This window comes from Apiospora aurea (assembly GCF_038362705.1).
Source record: "Apiospora aurea strain CBS 24483 chromosome Unknown utg000010l_segment0_segment0, whole genome shotgun sequence".
NCBI classification, from domain to species: domain Eukaryota; kingdom Fungi; phylum Ascomycota; class Sordariomycetes; order Amphisphaeriales; family Apiosporaceae; genus Apiospora; species Apiospora aurea.
In genome coordinates this window covers 201,492-228,526 of record NW_027117397.1, presented here as the reverse complement: position 1 = coordinate 228,526, position 27,035 = coordinate 201,492, and the positions used below count along the sequence as shown (strand labels likewise).

The following is a 27,035-nucleotide window of genomic DNA, read 5'->3' as shown; positions in this document are numbered from 1 at the left end:
TAGCAGCAAGTTCACACGTAGTCAAGAGGTGTCGGTGGGATGGCTATGTCAACTTGGATGTTGTTCGATCACCAACAATAGCTTCCTTTGCTACCCACTTGCCAACCCAGAACTTTTTTGCTTGGCGGGGGACCAAGTGCGGGACAATTTATTGGTCGCCTACAGGAATGAGGTAGGCACCTAAAGGGGGGGTAGGCTATCTGCTATCAGAGTGACAGCTAGCCCGTAAACCCGGCCATACCGCCTGTACCTCCAGCTGGCTGGTGCTTGGGTAGAGGAGGTACCCGCCTAGAAGCCCGGCATTAGGGGGCAGGCTACGGTGAGCTTCCATCCATTGCTCTCGGTGAGCACAGGCAGTAAAACGGTACCCAGCAGCAGTCCATGTCGCTGACTGCGCTCACACTCACTCGCGGGGCTCGGGTCACGGGGTTTCAATTTGGCCGCCACACAATTGCTCGCCTCTCCACCTGATAATTTCTAAGGTACAGCGCAAAAACGGGCCATCGCGAACCTGAAGCAGAGTACGACGCCGACAGCAGCAGCATTCGCCTATTGCACTTTTAATAGCGATAATATCTTGTAAGTTCACGTTGTTGGTCTGGCGCTGTGAAGGAAGCCAGAAACCTTGGTCCAGCTGAACCTTTTTCTAACTTTTCCCGTGTGTCTTTTTTTTTTTTACAGTACCTTCTTGTCTTGGTATCGATTACTGGCGCGGGGCAAATTGCTACTTTCCTCACCCCCACAAGGAAACAGCAAAAATCCAACTTTTACACCCAATTCGCCCTGCACATCCCAAACAGCCAAATCGGAACTCAAGCCAGCACTTGAGCCAAACCACCCAACATGGCGCCCTCATTTGATCATCTGCGCGATGCAGATGTCGACGAAGACGATTACGATGAGAACGAGATTGATCTCTCCGACCTGAGAGAGAAGTACGAGGTCCAGCTCGAGCAGGGTTTCGACACCTTTGTGGTCATCGATGGCCTCCCCGAAGTCACCGAGGAGCAGAAGCCCAAGCTTGTCAAGTTCTTGCTGAAGAAGCTGAAGTCGGTCGGCAACACCAAGGAGGAGAGCATCTTCATGCCCATGGGCGACGATGGCAAGTCTATGCGCTTTGCCTTCGTCGAGTACTCCACAGCCGCCGAGGCCGCCGCCGCCGTCCGCCAGCTTGACCTGGTTCCCCTCGACAAGAAGCACACACTGCGCGTCAACAAGATGACCGACATTGAGAGGTTCGGCCGCGAGGGCCGTGTCGAGGAGGAGTACCAGCCCCCGTCATTGAGGAGTTCAAGGAGAAGGAACACATGCGCTCTTGGTTGGCCGATCCCTCCGGCCGTGGCCGCGATCAGTTCGCCATGTACCGTGGAGAGACCGTCGGTGTCTTCTGGAACAACGAGAAGGATACCCCCGAGAACGTCGTCGACCGCCAACACTGGACCGAGAGCTTCATTCAATGGTCGCCGCTCGGTACTTTCCTGACTTCGGTCCATCAGCAAGGTGTTCAGCTCTGGGGCGGTCCCTCTTGGACGCGCCAGAGGCGATTCGCCCACCCCTTCGTTAACATGCTCGACTTCTCCCCCAGCGAGAAATACGTCGTTACCTGGTCCAACCGTCCCATCTCTATTCCCGACGAGGGCCACCCTCAACTGGCTGCTGACGACGATGGCAAGAACTACGTCATCTGGGAAGTCGAGACCGGCAAGCCCCTGCGTTCCTTCGCCAACCTCGACCTTCCCACTACCGGTCCCAACGGTCAGCCCCTCAAGGCTCCCCCTAAGTTCCCCTGGCCTGCCTTCAAGTGGTCTGCCGACGACAAGTACGTTGCCAGACTCACCCAAGGCCAATCCATCTCCGTCTACGAGCTCCCCCGCATGACTCTGCTTGACAAGACCACGATCAAGATCGAGGGTGTTATGGACTTCGAGTGGGCCCCTGCCACTGTCCAAAGAGATGGCAACAAGTCATACGAGCAGCTGTTCTGCTACTGGACACCGGAACTGGGCAGCAACCCCGCCAAGGTCGGCTTGATGAGCATCCCCTCCAAGGAGGTTGTCCGTTCCCTCAACCTCTTCAGTGTCAGCGATGCCAAGCTGCACTGGCAATCCGACGGAACCTACCTGGCCGTCAAGGTCGATCGTCACTCCAAGTCCAAGAAGTCGCAAGCCACAACGCTTGAGATCTTCCGCGTCAGGGAGAAGGGTGTCCCGGTCGAAGTGGTCGACACTATCAAGGATACTGTCATCAACTTCGCTTGGGAACCCAAGGGCGATCGCTTCGTCATCATCACTACTACCGAGCCTGTCGGCCAGACTGCCGTTCCCCCCAAGACCTCTGTCGCGTTCTTCTGCCCGGAGAAGGTCAAGGGCAACGTGGTGGGCAACTTCAAGCACCTCCGCACCCTGGAGAAGAAGAACAGCAACAGTATCTACTGGTCTCCCCGCGGTCGTTTCGTTGTCGTTGCCACCATTGCCAACCAGCAAGGCTCGGATCTTGAGTTCTACGATATGGACTTTGAAGGCGAGAAGCCCGAGAGCGACAAGGACCTGACTGCCAATCTGCAGCTCATGAACATTTCCGACCACTACGGTGTCACAGATGTGCAGTGGGACCCCTCTGGTCGCTTTGTGACATCTTGGGCATCGGCTTGGAAGCACGCTATGGAGAACGGATACCACATCTACGACTTCAAGGGAGAGCAGCTGCGGGAAGAGCCACTGGAGAAGTTCAAGCAGTGGGCCTGGCGACCTCGCCCCGCTACCCTGCTTACCAAGGAGGAGCAGAAGCAGATCCGCAAGAACCTCCGCGAGTACTCCAAGACCTTCGAGCAGGAAGACGCCGAGCGTGTGGCCGGAGCTGACCAGGCTGTTGTCGAGGAACGCCGCCGCATGCTGGATGAGTGGTACGCATGGCGCCAGAGCGTCGAGGAGGAGCTCGAGTGGGAGCGCGAGGAACTTGGCCTGTCCAAGCCTGCCGAGGCTGCCGCCAAGGGCGAGGATGCCGAGGGTGAGGTCATTGAGGAGATTGTTGAGGAGGTCCTCGAGGAGACGGAAGAGATCGTGCAGTAGTGGATTTGACCATCTTCGGAGAGGAATGTGCTTCAGCGATATGATGAGGAACGGTGTCCCATGTACCACACGCGGAGGGAGAGCGCAATGGCAGCATGAGGCGTTTGTGTATGGGCATATAATGATTTTCACCGGACGTACAAAAATGACACGAGAGCTACACAGCGATACCTCCATCTTTTTCTCTCTATCTCGTGCCTTCAGTGATTACTCCCAGTTGATTCGACCTTTCTCTAGCCGCCATCGTCTTTCCTTGCTCTGGTTCAAAGTATGGCATCTATTCTCTGGGAGCTACTAGCGTGTTACTGGAATGGGTAAGTAAGTTCCAGTCTCAGGTGAGTTGTGTTATTCAGATTGGCAGATTTATCCTCGTCTTGCTCTTCCTTTCCCTTCGAACTGGTTCATGAGTGTGGGAGATGTTGGTTATTTGCGGTAACACGTATCGGTAGATGCCTAAAGCTCAATTAATGTCTTATGGGTTGACCGTATGCTGTTGTGGGATCTTCTTTGTCTCCCTCCCCTCCCCTTTCTCTGCTTCGTCGGAGCCAGACTCGAATAGAAAACACAACGATGCTTTCTTTCTTTGTCCGAATGCGTACACCGTCCGGCGTGGCCATTATTTACATGTTCGCACGTACTTAACGGTCATTGTCATAGCAGCTTATCCCTATCTTTCAGTAAAATTGTATCCTGCATCTGGTACTTTGGAGCCATCGGCATTGTTTTCGTCGCTATTGCCCAGCGCTTAATCAACACAACAGCGCGCTCCGAGGAGGACGAGGCCGGATAGACGGGACACATACGAACGCTCTTGTACACACACACACACACACACATGCACACTGCCTGGGTGCCTACCTACTACCTTTTGAATAGAAAGGGTCTTTTCTTTCTTGGCGAGAAACGAGACGGGGAGAATGGACTACCAAGACGGAGAAGTAGAGAAGGCACCAACTCCACCTCCAGCATCCCCAACAGCATCCAAACACGACCCGACCGAAGAGGAGGAGGAGGAGGAGCTCGAGCTCCTCTACACCGAGGCCGGCCTCCGGCAGCTCATAGGAGACCGGCTCCCGACGGCCGAGAGTCCGCCCAACTACGTCCGGCTCTGGCTGGGCGGGTACTTTACGTACCGCGGCGTCGACCCGGGGCGCGCGGACCAGTTCCTGTGGTCGGGGGCGGAGTTTATGGATTTGGCGCTCGAGGAGCTGGTCGAGGGGTTCAGGGCGAAGCTGGGGTCGGGGAGGGATAGGGATAGGGGTTCTTCGGAGGCGGGAGGGGATGATTGTAAGAGGAAGAAGGGCGGAGGGGGCGGAGGTGGTAAGTGTAGCAATGAGACGGAGACGACGGCGGCTACGGGGGCGCGGTATACGAGAATGGTGACGGAGACGGAGGTGGAGATGTTGGCGTTGGATGTGTTTAATTTCATACAGGTTGGTTTTATCCATTCATCTATCTACCTATTCCCCAATTACTTCGATGATACTTACTTACACACGTCCTATGCTACAGAGCAGAAAGCCATGGTTCTGGAAACGAGAACTGGCCCGCGCCGGACGGTTGGTGTCCCGCCAGGCCACCATGGGGCAGCGGCTGGATGCATTCCTGAGCATAGTCGCGTATCTGGGGCTGCTGCTCTTGGTGCTGGCTGGCTTGTCCGGTATCTGGACTTATAACGGCTTTAGCGAGGTTGTGGGGGAGAAGGCGCAGAGATATGGGATTCGGATGGGACAGCGCATAGAGAAGTGGCTGGGCCCGCCGGATTCATTGAGGAGGCTATTGCCGCCGTTGCATGCGTATGTTTGATGGTTAAGCATTGGATGACCGGACTGCGGTAAAGTTAGGGGCAGAGCGGGACATTGGCGCTGGTTTGCTTGTATCCCCTTAATGGCGGCAACGCTGCCCTTGGCATAATACCTGGGTAGTATATTACTAATTGAATAACCATTACACCACGGTACTGGTTATTCCCTAGTCCATACAGGATGACACGATATGGTGGGGGCAGCGTTGTCGCCATCAACGGGACATCTCATGACATTTGAGGGGCGTGTATATATCTCTAGAGCAAGCCAATGGATCAACGATGATTATACACACACTAGCACCGGAGAGCTTGACTGCAAGCGAGCTCTTGCGTATTCTATCTGGTCGAGGCAAGTAGCCTCAGCCCAGTATGGAATTCCTTTTTTTATTTCGATCCGAGGCCTCCGAGACCTGCCTTGATTTGTACAGTAGTGCTTCTCGTATGGTTCTGCACTAAAACGCCCGCTCATTTCGCTAATGCACCGTCGGCATCCTTCTTCCCAGTCCGCCGGGGACCGGGGTCGTTATCGATACAGTTGGCTGAATACATTTGATGTACCGCATCGTTCGGGATCGGGTTCGGGAACACGGACAATCGTAGGTCGCCAGGGAGGTATGCCGTAATTTTGGTAAGTAGAAAATGATCGTCAACATCTCTGGTCACGTTTAACTTAGTAAGTGCCTGTAGGGTGTACATGATCAATCAAAGGTGTCCGTCCTCAAGCTGTCCTTAGCAACACCACTCATCCATGCATACCAATCTAGGTCTCTAGCAACTTACTAAGTCTGGAATCAAACGCGAACATCCAAGAAGGGGATCCCCCGTGAGCTTTCTCGTGTGACTTTGCGATATCGAGCTGACTGAGCAGCCCAGATTCCCGTGCTATTGGACAAGTAGACAAACATGAGTCAGGAGGAATTGTTCCTGCGCTATGCAAGTAAGTTCATTTCCAGATACTCTACGCTAGTTACCTTGGACATGCTGATCACCTAATAATAACCCAGGCCCTAGCGAGCGGCGCATGATCTCGCGCGAAGACCTCGGCTTCTACAACAACATCGTCGTGGGCGCAGTCTACGAGTTCCGAGAAGGCGCCAAGGAGGTCGATGTTCAATCCCTCCAGACTTTCGCGGGCCCGCTCAGGCACTGCGTCGACAAGTTCCCGTACCTCAAGATCGTGACCCGCGATGCGGCGACGGAGAAGCCCTTCTTCGAGCGCGTCACGAGCCTGGATCTCGAGAACCATTTGAGTGTTGTCGACTGCCCCACCGCCAGATCGGGCGATGGCGACGATCAACAATGGATGGAGCAGGTCCTCGAGTCCCTGGTGGACAGGCCGAACTCCATCGCGTCGATTCCGCCCTGGAGGGTCGCGGTGTGTCCAATCGCGCCGGGCCGCTGCTTTGCTGTGTTCGCGTACTCGCATATCATCGGGGATGGACCGGCTGCGCTCGCGTTCCACCGTGCGTTTCTCGCTGGTCTGCGGCGGCAACAGAAGACGGGTGGTTTCCAGGTGGAGGTAGGAACAGTACTTACCGTGACCGAGTTCACGTTGCCGGACCCGTTCGATGTACCCGGGCGTCTTCCTATCTCCTGGTCGTTTCTGCTGGGTCCGCTGCTAGCCGTACTGTTGCCCAAGTTTGTTGCGGGCTGGCTTGGGCTTCAGGCGAATGCTGCCAAGGTCGATGAAGGCACCTGGACGGGCAGTGATTGCTTCTTCGAGCCCGGGGTCCATCGTAGTCGCGTCAAGATGTTTGCTATCAAAGATGCCCAGGTAGCTGCTGCGATCCGGGTTTCTCGGGCTCACGGTACTAAGCTCACTGGCACTATTCACCAGTTGATTGTAAGTCACACCTTCACATCCAGTGCTACTCAGTCGAAGCCTGAATTTAAGGCAGTCGCTGGGAACGAGGCCAAAATCAGTTGGTTAGTTCACCTGCTCATGTGAGATTTCTTCAGGTCCGCGCCTTGAGCAAGCACATCACAAACGCCAAGGCTACCAACTTTGTGTCGCAGACCGCCATCAGCATGCGGGCCGCCGTCGGTCACCCGAGCGAGGAATGGGGCAACTACGCGTCCGGCTGCTACGGGACTCATCCGGTCGTCGTCGAGGAGACAGAAGAAGGAGCCACAACGAGGCTACCGGCCCATTCGTGGGAAAACGCCTCGTCGCTGTCGAGAGCCATCGCGGAGAGCGCCGCGCAGCTGCGGGACCAGCCCCTGGGCCTGCTGCGGTACGCCCCGAGCATCCGGAAATGGATCCAAAGCAAGCTAGGCGGCCGGCGGGACTGCTCGTACGAGGTAAGCAACCTGACGATCTTTTCTTCTAGCCCTAGCGGCGAAGACGATATCGAAGCGAGCAGCGACAGCTCGTACAGGCAGGACAATAAGATGAAACAGGAGATCAGTAGCTGCGGCAGTTGCTGCTGCCAGATCACGCAGATGGTCTTCGCGCAGCCCGGCGGCGTCGTCAGTGCCCCGTTGGCGTTCAACCTGGTCAGCGTCCGCGGCGGGCCGCTGCTGGGCACCATCACGTGGGGTCAGGGCGCGCTGGGCGTGCCTGTCGAGGCGGAGGACGCGCTGGTCGAGGGGATCCGGGGGACGCTCGTGGAAGATTTTGCCAGTATTGGCAGCAGCAGCGGCAGTCAGGTCTAAAAAAAGGACGCGAAGAGACGATACTCATGACTTCAAAATTGCCAGGAGCATCTAGACTGGCAGCATAAAAGCGGAATGTCTAATCGATGCCACATCTACCCGCAACTAGGGTCCTTGCGACAAGTGGCTGGTTTCTATATCTTCGCATTCGGGTTGCATCGTGGATTCAAAATTGCATGCGTTCTGCTGCTTACCCGCAGCAAGCCACTAAAAGGGGGGAGGAAGGAAGCAATCTAGAATTGGAAGCACCGGCCAGCTATATTCCAATGTTACCTGTAATTATCTCGGATCTTATTTTCTTATGTGAAATTGCGTTCCTGCGAAGGGAAACAAGCTTTTTCTGCCCACTCTGCTTCGCTGCTCTGCTCGAGCCAACGGTGCCATCCCATAATTCCCACCCGGCCTCGACTTTGACAGTTCTTGGGCTTCCACCCTTCTTCGAAAAGGAATACATACACAACAGAGAAGAGGTGTGTGTGTGTGTGTGTGTGTGTGTGTGTTGTGTGCGTGCACCCAGGCACACAGTGTGGCCGGGCGCGCTCTGATTGGATGAGCAGGAATATTCCTTGGGCTGGCCAAGCGAAAAAGGAGAAGCTGATTGTTAATTTCCGGTCGGTTAGCTTTGCTGGACTTTGGCCTCGCCATCTCGATTGGCTGCGTGCCTGGCATGATCTTGGCCCGGGATGGTGGTGGAGATGGCGGTTCGCCGGATGCGGTTAGCTCGTCACGCGGTTTAGGGGGAGGGGGGATGGCTTTTTGGGATGCCAGTCGCGGCCACTTGGATGGTGGGAATAAGATGGATGGAGTCGCTGCCCACCCTGCTCATCTCCATCAAATCAAATCAAATGAAGGAAAGGAAGAAAAAAAAAAACACTGGCTGTCTGTCGTGCAGTGGCCCGCTGGGCCATTGCCTAGGAGAAGTCCGTCAGCAAGCACTGCGCACTGCAGAAGCAGAAGTCGCACAGAATGATTCTGCGCAGAAGCCCAAAGCCAGAAGCCCAAAGCCAGAAGCCCAAAGCCAGGCCCCAGCCGCCAGCCCAGGCCCCAGAAGCCAGGCCCCGGCTGAGCACGCGCAGGAGGCAGACAGATTGACAGGGCCGGGGGGGCAGTGTAACAACGGTTCCTGGGTAGAGCATGCAGTAGTAATGTTGTAGTCGCAAGCACAGGCTGCGAAGTCGACTCCAAGTGGACGCTTTCTGGACGCTCTCTCCAACTCCGCGCTCCCACGCACCACGCCCGCTCACACGCTCGATTGATTTTCCTTGGAAATGATTGCGGTCAGCAAGCCACGGCCCATTGGTCTCCTGGGGGAAGAAAAAACAAACTAATAGCCAACTTTCCCGTCGCATAGCATCATCGTCTCCGACCTTCGACCCTCGACCTTGAACCTTCTCACTTCTCTTCCACTCTCCCAGCCTGTCCAAGCCTTGCCGTCCCCGCTTGGCTTGCTTTCCCTCGGTCGTTGATTCAGTCACTCTTTACTGCAATATCGTCATTCGTTTTTCATAACACACCACACCACACTCGCTAAACAACACCATCGTCAAACTCACCAGTCTCTCACCGACTCGTCGACTCACTCTCGCTTTACTATAAGAATACTTGCACAAGCATCTATATCTATTCACACTCGTTTTTTTTGAACAATCACCTGCAAACCCTGCAAACCCTCTTCGTCGCTTCTTGGACCCTCCTGTCAAGCCCTCCTTTCCGTTTCAGAAAACACCACTCCCCCAGGAAAGAGGAGCCGGACCAGTTGCACTGCCCGTACTTGCTACTACCACAAGCCTCTAATATCTCACCCAACTCCACCCCACGCCGACTACCGTCTGCTATTTTTCGCTCGCTTCGAGAGAGAAAAAAAAAAAAAAAAACCAAGCCGCAGTAAGGGGAGAAGAAAGAGAGGATAGTTGCTAGTTCTCTGCCATGCGGAGTATCTATTCGATCTAAACTTGGGACCATTCGTTACATCCTTACGCCTTCGCCCGCCCATAACAATACTTAATTACTACTGTCGACGCTGCGCTGCCACCATTGACCGAAGCGCCGCCCACACAACCGACGACTACGCCGCCTGCAAAAAACCCCGCCAACTCTCACTCTCCAGTCCCTTCCCGAGACAGGCCCGGCAGACTGTACTGTAATGTTTTGATTGTTAAACGATATTTCTTGCCTTGAATCGCCACGACGGCCGCTTCCTTATCTCTACGTCCCGGGGATTTAGAGTTGACTTGGCGACTTGGAAAAGACCCTTTCTTTCGTCTGAACTTTCGGCACCATCACCTTCTGAAACAACAAGGCTGCACATCACCAGCACCAGCACCAGCACCAGCTGCACCGCCAGACCCAGCTCACAGTCCGCCCTCGAACTCAAACCACAATATCGGAAATTTGGAACTCTGCTGTGCCAGGCCTTCTCGAAGTCCCGAACTGCCCGCCAAGTTGTGTCATCCAAGCTACCTACCGCTACTGCTTTCCCGCAAGAGCCAGAGCCAGAAGCCAGAGCCAGAGCCAGAGCCAGAGCCAAGCATCCCCAAAACCAAGGGTCCCCGCCGGTCCGTTGCATCACCGACCCGACCCAAAATAGCTCCCTCCCTTGCATAACCGCCCACCTTGACAGCATTGATTGATTGATTCCGCATTCTTTCGGACATTTGCTCAATCAATCAATCAATCAGCTTCAAGCCAGCAACGCGGGCGCGCTGTCTCGAGACACGAGGACAATCGGATTGATCGGACCCTTGCCTGTCTGATCTCCATCCTCTTTTCTACTCTTCCCGAGTATTACCATCGTATTGTTATTTGTTGTTACCCGCTGGTTGCGGTGTAGCATTCATTGCCAGGGCAATCCCGCTGTGCATTGAGGTCTCGGTCCAGGATCTTGAGACACGTCCCGCGCCTCACTCGCCCAGCACTTCAGGGGACCGGGTTTCCTCTTGCAAATCCCGCCCTTCACCTAGTCCAGGCCCAGCTGCATCTTTCGGCACTCGGTCCAAACGTTGCATCGCATCAACTTCCTGTGATTCGTTCTCTTCTACCTTGGCCAAGGTTGAAACATCGCAGGCCCGGTTGCACCGAATCCCAACTCAACCCACCCGCGTCGGTCTCTCTGTGCTTGAGAAACCCAAACGGCAGAGACACTTACACACGTCGACCTTGTTCTGTTCTACTCAACAACCAAGTCGACTTTGCTGGGCATTCGACAAACTCGTTCTCTATTTGCTTAGGAGACGACGAGGTCAAACCAATACACTACTAAATCACATACTTAATTACCAGATACGTCACGATAAAACCATCTAATACACCGAGCAAGGTACACCGAATATCAATATCTGCGCTATCACAGCACCACGACGACAGGAACATATCCATACCCTCATTAATCTTTGGCAGTGCCTTTCAGCGGAAGGCCAGCAAATGCAATAATAATGAATTACGAGACCGACAACACCGTTTCCGGAGCGATTGATTTGTGCGTGCCCAGTCCTGGGTCCCCGCCCGGTATGATCTCGTCCAAGACGTCCAGAGCGTCCTCTTTGCGGTCTTCTATTGGTTCAGACGACGACAACCACCAAGTGGTCGATGTCGGCAACTTCGAAGAAATCGGCCTCGAAGATGATACCGTCACCGTCGACGCCGCCCATTCGCGTGACCTCAACCAGAGCAAAAACAGCCCCAACCCGTACAGCGCATCCTATGCCGCCGACCTTCGTTCCCGCTCCACGAAACATGTCGGCACCACAGGCACCACAGTACGCCAGCAGCCGGCTCAGCCCAACCCAGCCCGCCCCCAGCGTGACATCACCTCCGCGGGCAAGGGTCGCCCCCCTTTCCTGAACTTCCGCGGCCAACAGTTCAGGGATACCAGCACACACAACCTGTCCGGTCTAGGCGCGCAACCTCATTCCGGCCCTGCCCCTATCCGCGGGCTTCTCGTGCGATCCAGCTCCACAGCCAGCGCCAGCCGCCGTCAGCAACGAAGTCCCAGCCCAAACCTGTCTCTGCGCACGACGAACCCGCGCAACCCCAGTGTCGGTTCTCTTTCGCGCCGGAGAAGCTGGCAGTCCGCTCACACTAACGAGCCCAAGAAGACGTCCTTGGAGCTGGAAAGGGAGTTTGACGAACAAGATGACGACGATCATGTGCCGGAAGGCTTCATTCTCGATAACGTCCCCATTTCTCCCCGGCCCATGGAAGACCGCACCCCCAGTCGCCCGGTCTCGACCTCCACATCCCCCGAAAGATCCAAGTCGCGCGTCCGCAGTGTTGGTAACGGCACACCCCTGGTTCCCGCTGAGCAAGGATCTCTCCGGTCGCCTTCGTGGCGGTCCGACGCCTCCTCGGCCGAGTCGATCAAGAGCCCCGGCTCCTGCCCGTCTCCGCTGAAGGGCAGAGCCAAGAGCTGGAACGCGGCACTATCGGAGCTGAGTGCCGAGGCCAGGTCGCTGACGGAGAAGCTTGAGGAACACGCCGCTGAGCTCGACAAGCACGGTGTCAACTCTGTCGCGCGACCGGCGCCTAAACCCCGTGTCAAGTCGGCATTGGCCGAGCTCCCACCCTTACGCAGGACGAACATCATGATCGATCCCCTTCCCATTTCAAAAGAGAAAGAGGCTGTGCTTTCGCGCACGCGCCCTTCTTGGTTACCGCCGAAGGATCCGGCGGAGGAGAAGAAGCATATCAAGGAGTACCAAAGGATGATGGCCAAGAGCATCGAAGCCGACAAGCGCCGCACTGCCGCCAAGCTGGAAAAGGAAAAGAACAAGGACGACATGTCCGGCAACACCCTTCGCATCTGGGAGGAGGATGTGCTACCGCGGTGGAAGGAAGCTCTCCGTGAGCGCCGGACGCGCGAGCTGTGGTGGAAAGGAGTGGCACCGCGGAGTCGCGGTGCCGTCTGGACCCGGGCCATCGGCAACGAGCTGGGCCTGACCGAGACCAGCTTCCATGCGGCCTTGGCACGAGCTCACGAGATGGAGCAGCGTATTGCCGAAGGCAAGGCGACCACCGAGGACGAGAGGCGCAACAGCTGGTTCAGCAAGATCCGCCGGGATGTCAAGGACAACACCTGGGTTGACCTCAAGATCTTCCAAGCCGGCGGTCCTCTGCATGACTCGCTTGTTGATGTCCTGAAGGCATATGCCATGTACCGAAGTGACATTGGCTATGTCTCGGGCATGAACGTAAGTTTTTTATTCCTACTTTCCCATGATTGATGTCGTCAGTACACTAACATGCATGGCTCTAGACCATTGCCGCCACTCTCCTGCTCAACCTGCCCTCGGCCACGACCAGCTTCATCGCCTTGGCCAACATGTTGAACCGTCCCTTGCCCCTGTCGTTCATCGCTTGTGACAACGGGGCCAAGCACAGCGCATATAACTTATTGTTGGACACTCTCTCCAAGAAGAGCACCCGCCTCCACGCGCACCTGACCAGCGAAGAGCTGTCGCTCGACCCCGAGTTGTACCTCGCCGAGCTCTTCTCCGCCATGTTCACCCAGCACCTGTCCCTCGACGACTGCAGCCGCCTGTGGGATGTCTACGTATTCGAAGGCGACTCTGCGCTCGTCCGCGCGGGCGTCGCGCTTCTCCTCGAGAACGAGGGCCGCCTGCTCGCTGCCAAGACCCAGAAGGAGGTCTTGGCGGTGTGTTCGGCGGGCCACGCCAAGACATTACAAGGTCGCGGAGACGACTGGATGTTGCGCGTTCGCAGTGCCGGCAAGGCGTAAAATGAATCAGGGAACAAAGGGAAATGAACTAAAGGGGGAAAAGGAAAGAGGAATGAAAGAGTTAGAACCAAGCTCGTTGGAAGGAAAGGCAACTTTTTACCCTTCGTCGTAAAAAAAACAAAAACAAAACAACAGCAAAAAATCCAACGAACGACACTTTGCATATTGTGTGTTATAGCAAGCAAGCGAGCCACGAAATGTCACCTTAAACTCTAATGGATTTAATGGAATTATACTTCTATCTTGGGATAGGGATGCTCATTATTGGTTGATGTCTTTCTGCTGATTGCTTATTTACTGTGACTGTGGTTGATGTGATCTCTCTGGGTGTTCTTTGCTATGTGTATGTGGAGGCCCTTGACAGCCTCGATGACGTCGCCTTGCCCGTGGTTTGGTATCCCGGGTCTAGCCATCATACTTGTCTTGGTGGTGTCTTAAACCAGAAACGTGGGACTGCCTGCCCCCTTTCGTTTCGCGGTTGCCCGCCCTGCCGGTGCTCCGCTGTCTCGTATGCAGGTGCCCTGCCACCAGGCTTGACTTCCTACAGCCGGCGGTTCAGACTCGAGTAAATGGTCGGTTGGTCGCCTGCATATAGCGGCCCGGCTTCGCACTCGCTGTGTGACATGATAGGATCATTCACGCGCGCGCAAACGGACCAAGGTGCATACATTGATTACCCAGTGAAGGTGATCTTGTTCGCACCCGTGGTGGATGTATGGATGTATGGATGGATGGATGGATGGATGGATGGATGGAAGGATGTGCGCCACGGGTAGTCACAGCAGGCCACAACGAGAACAGGATGTCACATAGGTTTATTCAATACCTATGCAGCTTTGCGGGTTGACATAAGTCGCGGCTTGGTGAGAAAACAGAACGGCTCCTGCTGCCTACATGAAGGTACGTAGGTGGGCCTGCCGGCGTATGAGCCCCCTTTCGTCGTCAACCATCTGCCAGCTGTATAAGTGTTTCGGTATTACGCATTCCTTGAGCGCAGCCCACGCACACCACTGAACTTATCTCCAGGCGGCATTTTGCATATGAAAAGGCCACTTCATCATCACAAGCACCTGCTATCTCTGTCCGTGAAACGGTTTGGGACAACTGGAAGAGATGGAAGTTCGACAAGGTTCCTCCTTCGACGACGAGAGGTGGGCCCGCCGGCGGCCGCGCGTGGAGGAGCTGCGGTTCGTGCAACGGACGGAATGCATGCCTCAACACGGGCTCCGGGTTGCCCCACCGCCATCCGACACGGTAGGGGCAGGGCGGGTGCGGGAGGAGGAGCAGGAGGTGGAGGCAGAGAGACGAGGAGGAACAGGAGGCTAGACTAAAGTTCACCCGCAAAGGCGAGAGTTGGTGGCGGCTGGGGTATGTTTTCCCTTCGTCCCTCCCCCGTCGGAGGAACCAGGCGGATTACACCAAATGCGAATAGCCTGTACGAAAAAAAAGGGACCAAATTCGTATGAAAGAAACAATGCTACGACAAAATATGTATGTCACCAAACCTGGCTATATCTTCAGCAATGAATTCCAGCCCACGTATGATGATCTCGATGCATTGGCAATTGTGATTAGAAAAGTGTCGACGAGGGAGGACACGCGGATCCATGTGCCATTCAGGTCTTTTCAAGGACAGGCATGGTCTAGGGCAGGGAATCGGTGATGTGACGGGTTCACTGAAAGCTAGTCCATCCAAAAAAGCAAAGCTCGTCCGGGCAACTCAACCGAAACCTGCGGCCAGCCCTAGACCAAGGGGCGATTCGGCAGTAAGTAAGGGGGAATGGTGCAACTAGATTTGGCCCTTATACAGATAGATACATAGATAGGTATATACAGGCCTTACATCTTCCTGCAGCAAATTCCTTTGGGCACATCTTTGCATTGCGTGCTGAGCTTTCGATGCAGCAGTCTTCGAAGATCTGCCGCCAAACGACTCGAGGCTGGATTCGGAATTGAAATCGTCGTTGTTTGCTACCCAGGTCGCCGCTTGGCAACTTGGGTTGCAGCAGATGGTAGATGAGGCGCCTGGTCCCATGTAACGGCAAACGGGGGGGGTTCCTGGATCTCGGGCCTTGGGATGGCGTCAGGGATAATGAATAGATCGCGCCGACCTGGGGATTGATCAGATCAGGCTTGGCCAGCACCCAAATTCCCATAATGGCGTCTTGCAGCGGATCGAGACGTGGTCAACGGGCAGATGAACCATTTATTTCCACACATCCTGGCATATCTTGAGAGGAGATTCCCAAGGACTGTGAGTTCGTTTTACCGATTGCTTCTGCCGTGGTGGGTGGGATGAGTCCGAGCCTCGAAGACCCTGGACGTTGGCTGTCAGGGAAACAAAAAAAAAGCAATCATGGCTCTGTCAGGCCTGTCAGGATTTCCGGATAGCTAACCGGCGGTATTTCTTGGGGTACGAACGCCGGCAGCCGCAAAAACAAAGTAAGGAAAGCGAAAGGGAAAAACTGAATGGCTGGTCGTCGTCGGCCACGCTGCATATTCTCATACACAATTATATTGTCTCGATATCTCGCTTATGGCCGAGGTCGCAGAGCTAGCCTCTTCTCGTGGCAGACAGCCACGACGCACTGGTGACCGTGATGTCCCAGGAATCTACCACAAACCCATTCCAGTCACACCGGACTGGTGCAGCTACCCTGGAGCGAACCAGAGATTGAAAGGAGGGAAAAAGCAATCAAGCAACTCAAGTCCTCTTGATCAAAACCCAATGAGACGAGCAGGAACATGGCGCCCGCGGAGAGGAAGGGAGGGGAGGGAGGGCAGGGAGGAATTCTGCTCCTCTCCGGGAGGGGCAACGCGTTTCTCAGTCGCGTGCCCTCCCTGCCTCCCTGCCTCCCTCCCTGCCCCAGGTGTCTATCTGTTCCTGGTACACATTCTGCTCTCCGCTGCAACTCGTCGTAGAAATCTGTTCTCGCCTGGCTGGTTTGTGCATTCTTTGATTCTCTCTCAACTCCAAGTCGCCAACGACATGTCTATCGTGCTGTGAGCATAGTCAAGTCCAGACAACTACATTCGCCATCGTCACAGAGACAGATCCACTCGACTGCCAGAGCCAGTGCTCTCCAGATCATCGCCATCTCCTCGGGCTGGAAAGTCTCGTTACAGGGTAATTCACAGGGTAACCCCCCATCTCTTCGTCCATACGCTCTTGCAGCACATTTGATCAGTCTTCACCCATCCTTCCAGAGGCAGCCCTGGCCACAAGGGCTGGCGTGCAACCATGTCCAAGCTACCGAATGAAGAAGAGAGGACCAGGTTCCTTCAACTATGCTTGCAAAACAAGAGGAAATGGCTCGAATCGCCCATGGACGCGAAGAAGAACAGCGCGTTTTGGGACTTGATAGCCCGGGCCTTCAAGACGACGGAGGGACACGCGGTCTTCACCAAGCCTTCCCAAGTAAGCATCTTCTCTGCTATCTCAACGGGCCCCTACGTTTCCCTCAATTCGGGACTCCAGCGAGCGAAACCTTGCTGTCGCACCCATGGCTGGCCCTGGCTTTTGTTTTTCCACGTTGTCTCTTGCCCCTATCGAGTCTTCCTACCATTGAGGCTGACCAAGGCGGCCCCTGCTGGGCGACGTTGGCATACAGGCTAGAAAGGAGATGAACATACTATGCCGAGACAGGCGGAAGAACCGCCTCGTCAACAGCAACGGGCCCAACAGAACGAGGCTGCAGGTGGCTAAGGATGACACCGTTGCCGTTTGGATGGCCAGCGACCTGATCCAGAGGATTGCCGACTTTAGGAACCAGTTGACTGAGAGTCTGGGGGATCTTGCGGTCCGGGCAACCCAGGTGCAGGTGGAAAATGCCGCCGCTGCCGCCGTGGCTGTCCATGGCGACGGCCACGAGAGAAGTGACGCTGCCGACGGCGAGGTGTTTGAGCAGAACATCCTGTCGCTCTTTGCGCCGCAGGTAGTCGGGGCGATGGAGCGGTACATTGCTTCGCTCAAGACGGCTCCGCCTAGAGCGCGGCAGGAGACCGTCAGCGATGATGGTGAGGAGAGTGAGGATGATGATGTCCCAATCCCGTCAATTGAGCTGCAGGAGGTAGAAGACACGGACGATACAGATGGGGAAGAAGAGGACAGCAACCCCAGCTCCTCGCAGGAGAGCTTTGTACGCAAGACTATACCACCACCGGCGCAATGCCACCCCATCCGGAGAGCAAGGCGCAAGGACCCGTCCTACTCTCCTATCGTCACCCGCGGGAGGGCGGACCTGCTTTTGCTCGAAGAACAGTTTCGCCGTGAAAAGCAGACGCGGAAGCAGCCACGGAGCGGCCTGAACCACACTGCCCAGCTGCCCACGCCGCCGACTTCTTCCCAGCCTGTTGCTCCCAACGCCAGCCCCGAAGACCATCAGCAGATGGAGGAAGATGCTGCGGAAGAACAACAGCAAGAGAAAGACAATCCAGGGGCCAGCGAGTCCTCGCCGCGTCATGCGGGTCCTGCCCCCGGACGTGGCATCGAGCCCTCCGCCACGAGAGGACACCATGGACATTGGGTTTTCCGAGTTTATGGATGAGTCTGATCCGGACCTGCCACAGCCCGGCCCGTCACCGTCGGGCCCACACCGGTCACCTTCTGCTGCCAATCCACCAAGTGCTCGAGACTCTCGCCCGCGCACCCCGATGGCCATTTCAAGACCACCCTCCCCCAGCCGTGCTAGTCGAAGCCCGACCTACTCACCCCCTTTACATATCCGTTCAAGTCCCCGGGGCCACCCGCCATCCACGATCCTGGGCGCTCGTTCGTCGATGCCTGAACAAACCCCACGCCCAGACTTTCAGCATACTGCTGCTACCCCTGCGCGGTCCGAGTCCGGGCTGTTCGTCCCTCAGATCATTACTCCGGTACCGGCGCCGCGGCCGTGGGAGTTTCAAGAGCAACCGAAGCGAGAGGATACCATTCCCCCTCTCTCCGAAATTGCGTCGCGAGTGAAATCCGGCAAGAATGCCACGATGAAACCGCCTCCACAGCCCGTAGCGGCAGAGAGGCGAAAGAGCAGCGATCTTGCTTCAGAGCCAAGGGCTTCGCGGTCTTCGAGCGGGGCGGCCGAGACGATCCTTGTGCTAAGCGGAGGGTCCTCAGCCTCTGAAAATGGCCCTCACAGGGCCACTAGAAGGCACGAACAGCGACGTGATCCACACTTGATGCCGAGTCAGCCTAAGCAACCTAAAGACCATGGCGCCGCGAACGCGGAAGCAGCGGCAGAAACAGATACTCGGCCGGCCGCGAAGAAGCCGAAGAAGGCTCAGGAGAAAAAGGGGAACGGCAAAAAGCAGAAGGGCAAAGAAAAGGGGAAGGGGGAGGAGGAAGAAAAGGTGGCAGACGTAGTAGGAAACAGACCGGAGCCGGCTACAGTAGCCACAAGATCTGAATACGCCCTGCCACAACGGTTTGCCAACTCGGTGAAGCCCCGGAGCGCCAAGTACATCGGCGCACCTTCGCTCGCTCAGTCGGTGGAGGACTTGCGGCGGCGGCAGGTGACGTCCATTGTTCCGCCACCAAACCCAGTTCTCCAACGTCCGGTACCTGCTGCTGCTACTACTACTACTACTACTTCGAACACTGTACCGGGCGCCAAGGGTTGCTATCGTGGTCAAGATAGGCCCGCGATCCCTTCCTCCTCCCAGAGCAGGGCGTCACGATTTCCGGTTAGAGCAGCTCATGACAAGCCCAAACAAGATGTATACGACATAGAAGCCTATACGCCGCCGCCGGATGCGCACACGCGAAAGCAGCAGCAGCAGCAACAGGCTCGGCAGCCCTCGGCAAGCCTTCCCTTCTCGGGCACGCACATCCATTTTGGCGAAGATGGAGATGTCGTGGAGATAGGACCGTCCACAGTCGTGGCAGCGGGGCCGGGTTCGCAAGCCTCATCAAGTACACTGTCGGCGCAGTCGGCAGCATCGCAGCAAACGGTGGAGAACGATGAACCTTCCAGCAGCCGCCCAGGTTCGTCATCGGCGCAGCGCAAAAGGCGACATAGCACGGCGACTCGCTGCGACTCGGCCATGCGGCCGTCATCGGCTGCTGCTTCATTAGCAAGCAGCGAGCCCTCTCACGAGGGATGGCACGATGGCTCCTCGTCGCCCGCGAAGCGGCGAAAAGGACATCACGGCAAAAACAACCGCCGCAACTCTACCGCGGCGCCGTCGCCGTCACCCGCCGGCCCCAGCTCCACTCCACAGGAGCATGGAGGAGGAGAGCAACGGAAACCGCGCAACAACAACAACAACGCGAGTCGCCGAGACTCTGCCACGAGACTCTCATCCGCTCCGCGGTCGTCGGAACGCTTACTGACTCCCGTTGAATGGAACCGGGAACCGTCGCCTGTGAACCTACCGAGAAGGTACCGCAGCATGATGGCGATCCCGCGTACGTACTCACCTGTGCCATCGTTTGTTTCGTCGCCGAACCGCGAGCTGCCGCCCCGAAACCAAGAGAGGCCCACCTCGGGCCTGGCTAGGCAATCCTCCATGTCAACTCATCCTCCCCCCTTCCTCTGCCCCTTCTTCGTCTCATACCTTGCCGTCTTCCACGGCGACGCCAAGAGCGGCGCCGAGAGACGAACCGCGATCAACCAGACACGCATCACCGGCAATATCTGCTACAAGAAAGCAAAGAGACGTCGTCGCGACGCCCAGGAATAAGCAGGCGACATGTCAGGGGCGCGTGGCTACCGAGTCACCGCACCACGCAAGAACGCAAGCGCAGGCTGGAGCGGAGAACGGCACCAACAGAAGCCAGGAAGCAGCCGGGAGGGCCCCGTCATCCTCTACTGCGGCCGTGAGGGGAGGAGCTGCTGGCCGATCTGGAAAGAGTCAAGCAGGAGATCATGAGTGCCTATCCGCCCACACCGCGGAGAAAGTAGCAGTAGTCATCACATGGCATCACCGCCATTGTGTGGGCATCATCTTCCGCTTCTCCTTCTTCCCCAGCGACACCATATCGCATCATCTATAGCGAAACACGGAAGAGCCGTATCGCGTCGTGGAACAATCGTTTTCATTGTCCCCGGAGCAGAGAAGGGGGATGCCGAGCTCGAAGACGAGGACGAAGAAGAAACCGAAAACGGACGGCATGGCTCGAGGGCCTATCTCAAAAGGGGAGGCGCATGATAAGCCCTCCCACGGTGGAATACGCATACGTATGAGAGATGCTATAAGAGTATATACTGCCACCCTCCTATATCAGGCCGGGGGGCAGAGCGAGGGTGGCAGAAGTGACGCATGAGGCTTGGGCATTACAGGTGCTAAAACAGGTGGAGAGGCTAGAGAATCAGAGGGGTCGGAAACGATGATGATTTGGCCGTGTCATTTTCTTATGAAGCACCTTTTTGGGACTTTTTGTACATTGATGACTGACTGTTGGTGTGGTGTTGTGTTCTCCGGGGTTGGTTGGTTGGTTGGCACATGCATGGCTTCACCTGGGTAGGCAGGCAGTTTTGCGATTAGGTAGCACGAATTTCCAAAGTCGGCGCACTTTCCCCTCTTGCTTCGCAGCAGTTATGCCATTGTGCATCTACTACTAGAACAGTGCAACGGTAATCGCCGAGTCATGCAGTCGGCCGAATTGCATGTGATGCCAAGTTGGTAGCAAATAGGATATGTTTGCATGAATCTCACAATGATGCCGGGGAAACGTTGGTGTTTGGAGAGCCGAGTCGTAACAAGAAAGAAGAAAAAAAGAAAAAAGAAAAAAAACGGACTGGCCTTGCGACATGGCCTGGTGTGTGCCTATCCCACTGGCCTGGCTTGCGAATAAGACCAAAGCGAAGTTCTTGTTTCTTTGAGTTTGGAGTTTGGCATTGTGGTGTTGGCATACATTACGCGCATTGCCGACATACATCTTCAATACATGGGTAACCATCATGGTGTAATCAATACATCTGACATGACCGAAAACTCTTCCTGTTGTTGATGAGCAGTGCATGCTACGGGTGTTGTTGAATTGGAGGTATGCGGCTGACACGTGCAACCACGATGCACTGAATAAGTCAAAATCCATCAGGTTGGAATACTTCCTCTATCCTAGTGCTGGGTATTAACGAATACACCAGATTCACTGATCAATTATTCATTCGCAGTAGCCTCGGGCCATAGTCCGGGATGCCGTGCAGAGGGTACCCTGTCGTTGCTTGTTGGAGGTCCTGCAGGCCGCTCTGGTTGGCTCGCCCTCAGCTCTCAACAATTATCTGTTTCGGGCAAGAGGGGCTGGACCTTGCATCTGATCGGCTTCCCCAACAGAAAAAAAAAAAAAAATTGTTCCGCACAGGGCCCTGGTAGAAGAAGCCATTGGCAGAAAAAAAAGAATTGAGAGGAAAGAAGAACCTTAGGCGGGGACAGAGAGAAAGAAACCCCACTCCTTCCTTTTTCCCTGGCACTGGGTTCCATTTCATCCCATGGATCCCATAATAAAACCATCTCCAAAAGCAGCACATCAGGACCCTGCATCTCCCACCAGTCCTTAATCCTTATCGGGCATCCCAGATCCAGCTTCCACGAGCATCAAGCAATAGCAGACCAACCCCTGGCTTAAATACCCCAAGGTCGAGTGCAGGCGCAATGCCCGTAGCGTTCTGTTCTGCTTGCTTTGCTTTCCACATCTCGGAATAGCCTCTTCTGCAGTGGTGATGGAGCACTGACAGGTAGGTAGTAAGTAGTAGTACTTGGCTGCCCGTACCGGCCGGACATGGAGATCTGCAGTAGCGTTGGGCGGGTAAAAGCCCCATTCCGGTCCCTCCTTTTCCCCCACGTCCCACGTTGTATCCATTCCCCAAAGTTCAACATCACAGAACTTGCCCTGCACACACTGCCAGCAAACGCCCAGAAACAGCCTAGACAGCAGGCCCTTTCTCCAGATCTGGCAGCGTGGCAACCTAACCGCCCTTCAGCAATGCTTAGTCCATACTTTTCCTCGCCTCCCATCTCACAAGATCATTTCACCATCGTGCTATATCAGATCATTTCCTGCCAGCGCGCCTTGTCGATCACTCCCTTCACCTCGACCCGAAGGATCGATAGCCTTGTGTGCTACTGCAGAGGGCTGAGCAGGCTAGAGGGAACTACATGTACATATGTACCTGCACCCGTGGGACCTAGAGGGGCCTTGACACTTGTCTGTCTGACTGACTGACTGACTGACTGACTTTGCTTGCTTGCAACCCTGTCGCCCTCTCTCGTTTTCACATGCCAGGTAGCCCGGTAGCACATACACAGTAACCTTAGACCCGCCAGATCGAAGTGCCAACTGAACGCCACGCGGGCCCAGAAACCCCCTCTAACCAGCTAGCCCTTCCGCGGCAGGACGGCTTGAGTTCGTTCGAGGGCGGTGAGGGAGCCACACAGTGACACGTCAATGCTTTTTCTTTTCCCCTGGTCTCGGTCACGCATGTCTTACCTGTGTGTGGTTTTCGGGATGCGCAATGGGCGGCTCATCCTCATCTCTTGTCTGTCCGTTTGATTTGCAAGCCAGATTTGATGTACGGTTTGGATCATCCCTCATTATCCCGACATGTCGTGCAGCGCTGGAAAAGCCAAATGTCGGGAGGGCGGCACCGAAGATGGTAATGACCGGCCAGGCTGACCTCTTCTCGACGGAAGCTGACGCTGGAAAGAGCTACGAGAATTGCCGATCGACACATGGGAATTGTGAAAATGAATATGTTCTGTTTGCCGAACTATTGCCTAGTTATCTCCTTGGTGCGACTGTCACTCGGCGTATGTGCTTGTGCGTGCTGTGCTCCCCCCCAACCGCTGTCGGGGTTGAACCAGACTTGCGGAACTGGACCGAACCCAACAACCGTCGTTTTCTGGAGACGGGCAGGGGACCCAAGACCTTGAACCAGGATACTTGATAGGCATTGACAGATCGGCCCCTGTCTGCCTGTCTCTGTATCTCGGGTTCCACGTTCGTGATACCGCCCGTACCGTATGTGCGGTACTGTATTTGCTGCTGTGCTCACTCACTTGGTTTTTTGCCCCAGAGGAGAGAGGCTCCAGGTTGCAGGCTGGGTGCTGGCCTTCAGTGGCCATGCTTGCTGGTTTACCCCCCGCCCAGCCCAAACCTGCACCTGCAATCCTCGACGGGGAAAAGTCTCGACTTCTTCGATAAGCCATGCCAGCCCCCAGTCCCCCCTGTGATCAGCGGCGAGATGCTTCTTCGCTCCGTTACTTGGCACGCCGTTGTGACTTGTGGGCGCCCTAAAACACGGCCGTCGGACGGACCGCTGCACTCGAGACTCCTGTATTCGCCCCCCTTCTGGCTTCGGGTGGTCTATCCATTCCAGCTAAGTTGCCCAGATCAGTCTAACCACTTCGTTTTTTCTTTTTCTTTTCTTTACTCCCAACTCCCTTTCTCCCCGTGCACGGTCTAGGTCTACATGCTGTAGGGATTGTGTGCATTAAGGAGAGGTGGCGGCGGGTCATTTCCTCTGTCGCGTAGCGTAGCGTTCGCTATGATGGATTGATAAAGTATACCGGCCGATACATGGCTGGCACATGGCCAAGAGGACTGACCAGTATACGAGGCTTGGAAGCGATGAAGCGTTCCACCTTCTACACCTCAGCGCAAGGAAGGAATAGCGAGAGAGAAAGAGAGAAAGCTCTGAAGCATAATTAAACGAACGCAAAGTTCAGCAAGCACCGCGAGGCTTGCGATGATAGATGGATCTTTAATTTTTCCAGTCCCAGGACGGTGGATTTGCTCGAGCCGCGGTTGGTGCATTCTATCCCAAACTCCCAAACTCTGTCCCGATATTTTTCTCTGGTTCAGTTCGGAAGTTATTTGCTTGCACCTGGAGGTACCTGAATCGATACATCGGCCAATTGGTGATTTCTTACCGTGAGATTGTACCCTCGTACAGTCATTGATCAAATCTGCAGTCTGCACTGCAATTCGAAGATTACCTACATCCAGTACCTACCTACCTACATACATACAGACCTCAGCCGGAAGCTGTTGGCACGAAAATAAAGGAAGCGACAAGTGTGTGTGTGTGAGAGAGAGAAACTAGACTGATCAAAAAAAAAAAAAAAAAGAGTCCATCCCACTTCCGTCCCAAGCCCGCCGCCAGTTCCCCCAACAAATTGGCTCACAAGGGAAAAGAAACCGACCAGCCTTGGCTCGGCTGCTACTCAATCCCCCGGCTACCGCTGCCACTACCACTACCACTACCACTCTTGGTACTGTACCACTCACTTACAGGAGATACTTAGCTGGTGCTGCAGTGGCCACTCACCAGACCCTCTTTCTCCATTCACTGTTTCGTCGTTTCTTTTTATTGGTGTCGTTTGCCCTCCTCCTCTGTCCTCGAGAAGTCCGATTCTGCAGTTATACAGTCCCTCACTGGTTGCACTACTACTACAAGTACTTCCTTCGAGTCGTCTGTTTGCCCTTTAAGACACTCTTTCTCCCCCCTGTCTCACCCCTTGGTCTGAAGTCAGGAACTTATTAGACCTTCTGGACACCCTTCAGCCAACAGGGTCCCTAAAACCAAACCACCTTTCACTTCAAGAAGGAAGGATCTTGGAAGAAACACCATCGACTAATACCAACAACACTTCTTTCTTTCTTTCTTTCATTAGACAAAGAAAAGAAAAAAAGCACATACTCACACACAAACCACACCATGCCTTCCACGACAGGAAGGGCTACGCGCCAGAACCCTGCGCTGCGTCGTACCATGACCTCGACCACCACCGAGTCGGACATGTCGTCGCCCTCGACCCGCATTGGTTCGCCCATCGACTCCCCTAGAGCTTCGGCCTCGTCCACTTCCCTCTCCTCCATGTCGTCGCTCGACGAGAAGGACGCCAAGACGTCCCACGGCAAGCTCATCGACACCTACGGCAATGAGTTCCAGATCCCCGACTACACCATCAAGGACATCCATGACGCTATCCCCAAGCACTGCTTCAACCGCTCCGCCGTCACCAGTCTGTACTATGTCTTCCGCGACATTGCTCTCGTCTCAGCCAACTTCTACCTCGCCAACAAGTACGTGACGCCCGAGATCATCCCCAGCATGCCCGCTCGCGTCGTCCTCTGGGGCCTGTACGCCTTCATGCAGGGTCTCTTCTGCACCGGCCTCTGGGTCCTGGCCCACGAGTGCGGCCACCAGGCCTTCAGCAACTCCAAGATCCTCAACGACACCGTCGGCTGGATCGTCCACTCGGCCCTCCTGGTTCCCTACTTCTCCTGGAAGATCTCCCACGGCAAGCACCACAAGGCCACCGGCCACATGGAGCGCGATATGGTCTTCCTGCCCCGCACCCGCGACCAGCAGGCCACTAGAATGGGCAAGCTGGTCCACGAGCTCACCGAGCTCGGCGAGGAGACCCCCATCGTTACCCTGCTCCACCTGATCGGCCAGCAGCTCATCGGCTGGCCCAACTACCTGATGACCAACGTCACCGGCCACAACTTCCACGAGCGCCAGCGCGAGGGCCGCGGCAAGGGCAAGCACAACGGCTTCGGCGGCGGCGTCAACCACTTCAGCCCCAACAGCCCCCTGTACGAGGCCAAGGACGCCAAGCTCATCCTGCTGAGCGACGTCGGCATCGCCATCACCGCCACCGTTCTCTTCTTCCTCTGCAAGACCTACGGCACCTCCAACATGATGGTCTGGTACTTCCTCCCCTACCTCTGGGTCAACCACTGGCTGGTCGCCATCACCTTCCTCCAGCACACCGACCCCTCGCTTCCCCACTACGCCGCCGAGTCCTGGACCTACGTTCGCGGCGCCGCCGCCACCATCGACCGCGAGTTCGGCTTCATTGGCCGCAACCTGCTGCACGGCATCATCGAGACCCACGTGCTGCACCACTACGTCTCGACGATCCCCTTCTACAACGCCGACGAGGCCAGCGACGCCATCAAGAAGGTCATGGGCCGCCACTACCGCTCCGACGTCAAGGACGGCTCCATTGGCTTCCTCAAGGCCATGTGGCGCAGCGCCCGCATGTGCCAGTGGGTCGAGCCCAGCGAGGGTGCCCAGGGCGAGGGCAAGGGTGTCCTGTTCTTCCGCAACCGTAACAACATCGGCACTCAGGCTACCAAGATGGCCGCCCCTGCATCATGATGCTGTCCAACTGAGCAGATGAGAAAAACGAGATAAACAAGCAAAGCAAAAACCGTCTTGGCCTCGATCGTCATGTGTGCGGCACCTCGACCTGTCTCTTCCAACGCATGGAAGCCGCGTGAAAACCAAGCAGCTGGCGAACCTTGCTTGGAAAAAGGAGTAATGACAAGCAGGGAACGAAAACGATGTGTCGACTGGAACCTGAAGATCAACAACCGTGGTTTTTAAATGGGATGTTTTTCGCGATGTGTCGGCGATTCTGCGTCTGGAGTTTTGGAGTTGCAAATTGCAATGTTTTCTGGTCATGCGGCTGCGAATTCTTGATTAACCTACCCAACGATGATGCGATCTTCCTTTCCTACTACACCTCCCTGAATATAGACACCACCACCAACCGCTATCACCATGACGACGAAGGAACCAGTCGGAGAAAAGACAAAGACGAAAAGACGGGTGTGTTTAGAAATAGACCTAGTATAGCATGCTAGAATTGAGGGTTACATTTGACTACCAAACTTGTTTCTTGGGCTTGGTGATGTGTGATGATTTGCTTGCCTTGCTTGAATGTGTGTACCAGATATGAACTCGACTTTGCCTCCGTGTGAGCAGGGCTGTCGAGATATATCATAGAGAGATGGACGCACTGCTGCTTAATTGAAACC

At 55.5% G+C, this 27,035-nt stretch overlaps 8 protein-coding genes across 8 annotated transcripts; all 8 read left to right on the top strand.

The window, feature by feature from the left end:
• Positions 1-843: 843 nt before the first annotated feature.
• PG986_014101 (eukaryotic translation initiation factor eIF2A-domain-containing protein) lies at positions 844-3,068 on the top strand (the record flags this gene model as incomplete). The annotated part of the gene is made up of 2 exons (XM_066850323.1): positions 844-1,252; positions 1,273-3,068. The coding sequence occupies 2 exons, from the start codon at positions 844-846 to the stop codon at positions 3,066-3,068; spliced, it is 2,205 nt and encodes a 734-aa protein (XP_066692561.1).
• A 917-nt stretch (positions 3,069-3,985) lies between these two features.
• Positions 3,986-4,874, top strand: PG986_014100 (uncharacterized protein; the record flags this gene model as incomplete). The annotated part of the gene is made up of 2 exons (XM_066850322.1): positions 3,986-4,501; positions 4,581-4,874. 2 exons carry the CDS (start codon positions 3,986-3,988, stop codon positions 4,872-4,874), a joined length of 810 nt encoding a protein of 269 aa, XP_066692560.1.
• A 904-nt stretch (positions 4,875-5,778) lies between these two features.
• PG986_014099 (alcohol acetyltransferase) lies at positions 5,779-7,530 on the top strand (the record flags this gene model as incomplete). The annotated part of the gene is made up of 3 exons (XM_066850321.1): positions 5,779-5,812; positions 5,880-6,718; positions 6,835-7,530. The coding sequence occupies 3 exons, from the start codon at positions 5,779-5,781 to the stop codon at positions 7,528-7,530; spliced, it is 1,569 nt and encodes a 522-aa protein (XP_066692559.1).
• A 3,431-nt stretch (positions 7,531-10,961) lies between these two features.
• On the top strand, positions 10,962-13,264 carry PG986_014098 (tbc1 domain family member 12; the record flags this gene model as incomplete). The annotated part of the gene is made up of 2 exons (XM_066850320.1): positions 10,962-12,716; positions 12,782-13,264. The coding sequence occupies 2 exons, from the start codon at positions 10,962-10,964 to the stop codon at positions 13,262-13,264; spliced, it is 2,238 nt and encodes a 745-aa protein (XP_066692558.1).
• Positions 13,265-14,377: 1,113 nt separating this feature from the next.
• PG986_014097 (uncharacterized protein) lies at positions 14,378-14,590 on the top strand (the record flags this gene model as incomplete). The annotated part of the gene is made up of 1 exon (XM_066850319.1): positions 14,378-14,590. One exon carries the CDS (start codon positions 14,378-14,380, stop codon positions 14,588-14,590), a length of 213 nt encoding a protein of 70 aa, XP_066692557.1.
• A 1,915-nt stretch (positions 14,591-16,505) lies between these two features.
• On the top strand, positions 16,506-17,811 carry PG986_014096 (uncharacterized protein; the record flags this gene model as incomplete). The annotated part of the gene is made up of 2 exons (XM_066850318.1): positions 16,506-16,682; positions 16,876-17,811. 2 exons carry the CDS (start codon positions 16,506-16,508, stop codon positions 17,809-17,811), a joined length of 1,113 nt encoding a protein of 370 aa, XP_066692556.1.
• Positions 17,812-18,043: 232 nt separating this feature from the next.
• On the top strand, positions 18,044-19,942 carry PG986_014095 (uncharacterized protein; the record flags this gene model as incomplete). Its single annotated transcript, XM_066850317.1, has 1 exon — positions 18,044-19,942. The coding sequence occupies one exon, from the start codon at positions 18,044-18,046 to the stop codon at positions 19,940-19,942; it is 1,899 nt and encodes a 632-aa protein (XP_066692555.1).
• Positions 19,943-24,921: 4,979 nt separating this feature from the next.
• PG986_014094 (Delta(12) fatty acid desaturase) lies at positions 24,922-26,373 on the top strand (the record flags this gene model as incomplete). The annotated part of the gene is made up of 1 exon (XM_066850316.1): positions 24,922-26,373. One exon carries the CDS (start codon positions 24,922-24,924, stop codon positions 26,371-26,373), a length of 1,452 nt encoding a protein of 483 aa, XP_066692554.1.
• Positions 26,374-27,035: the final 662 nt, after the last annotated feature.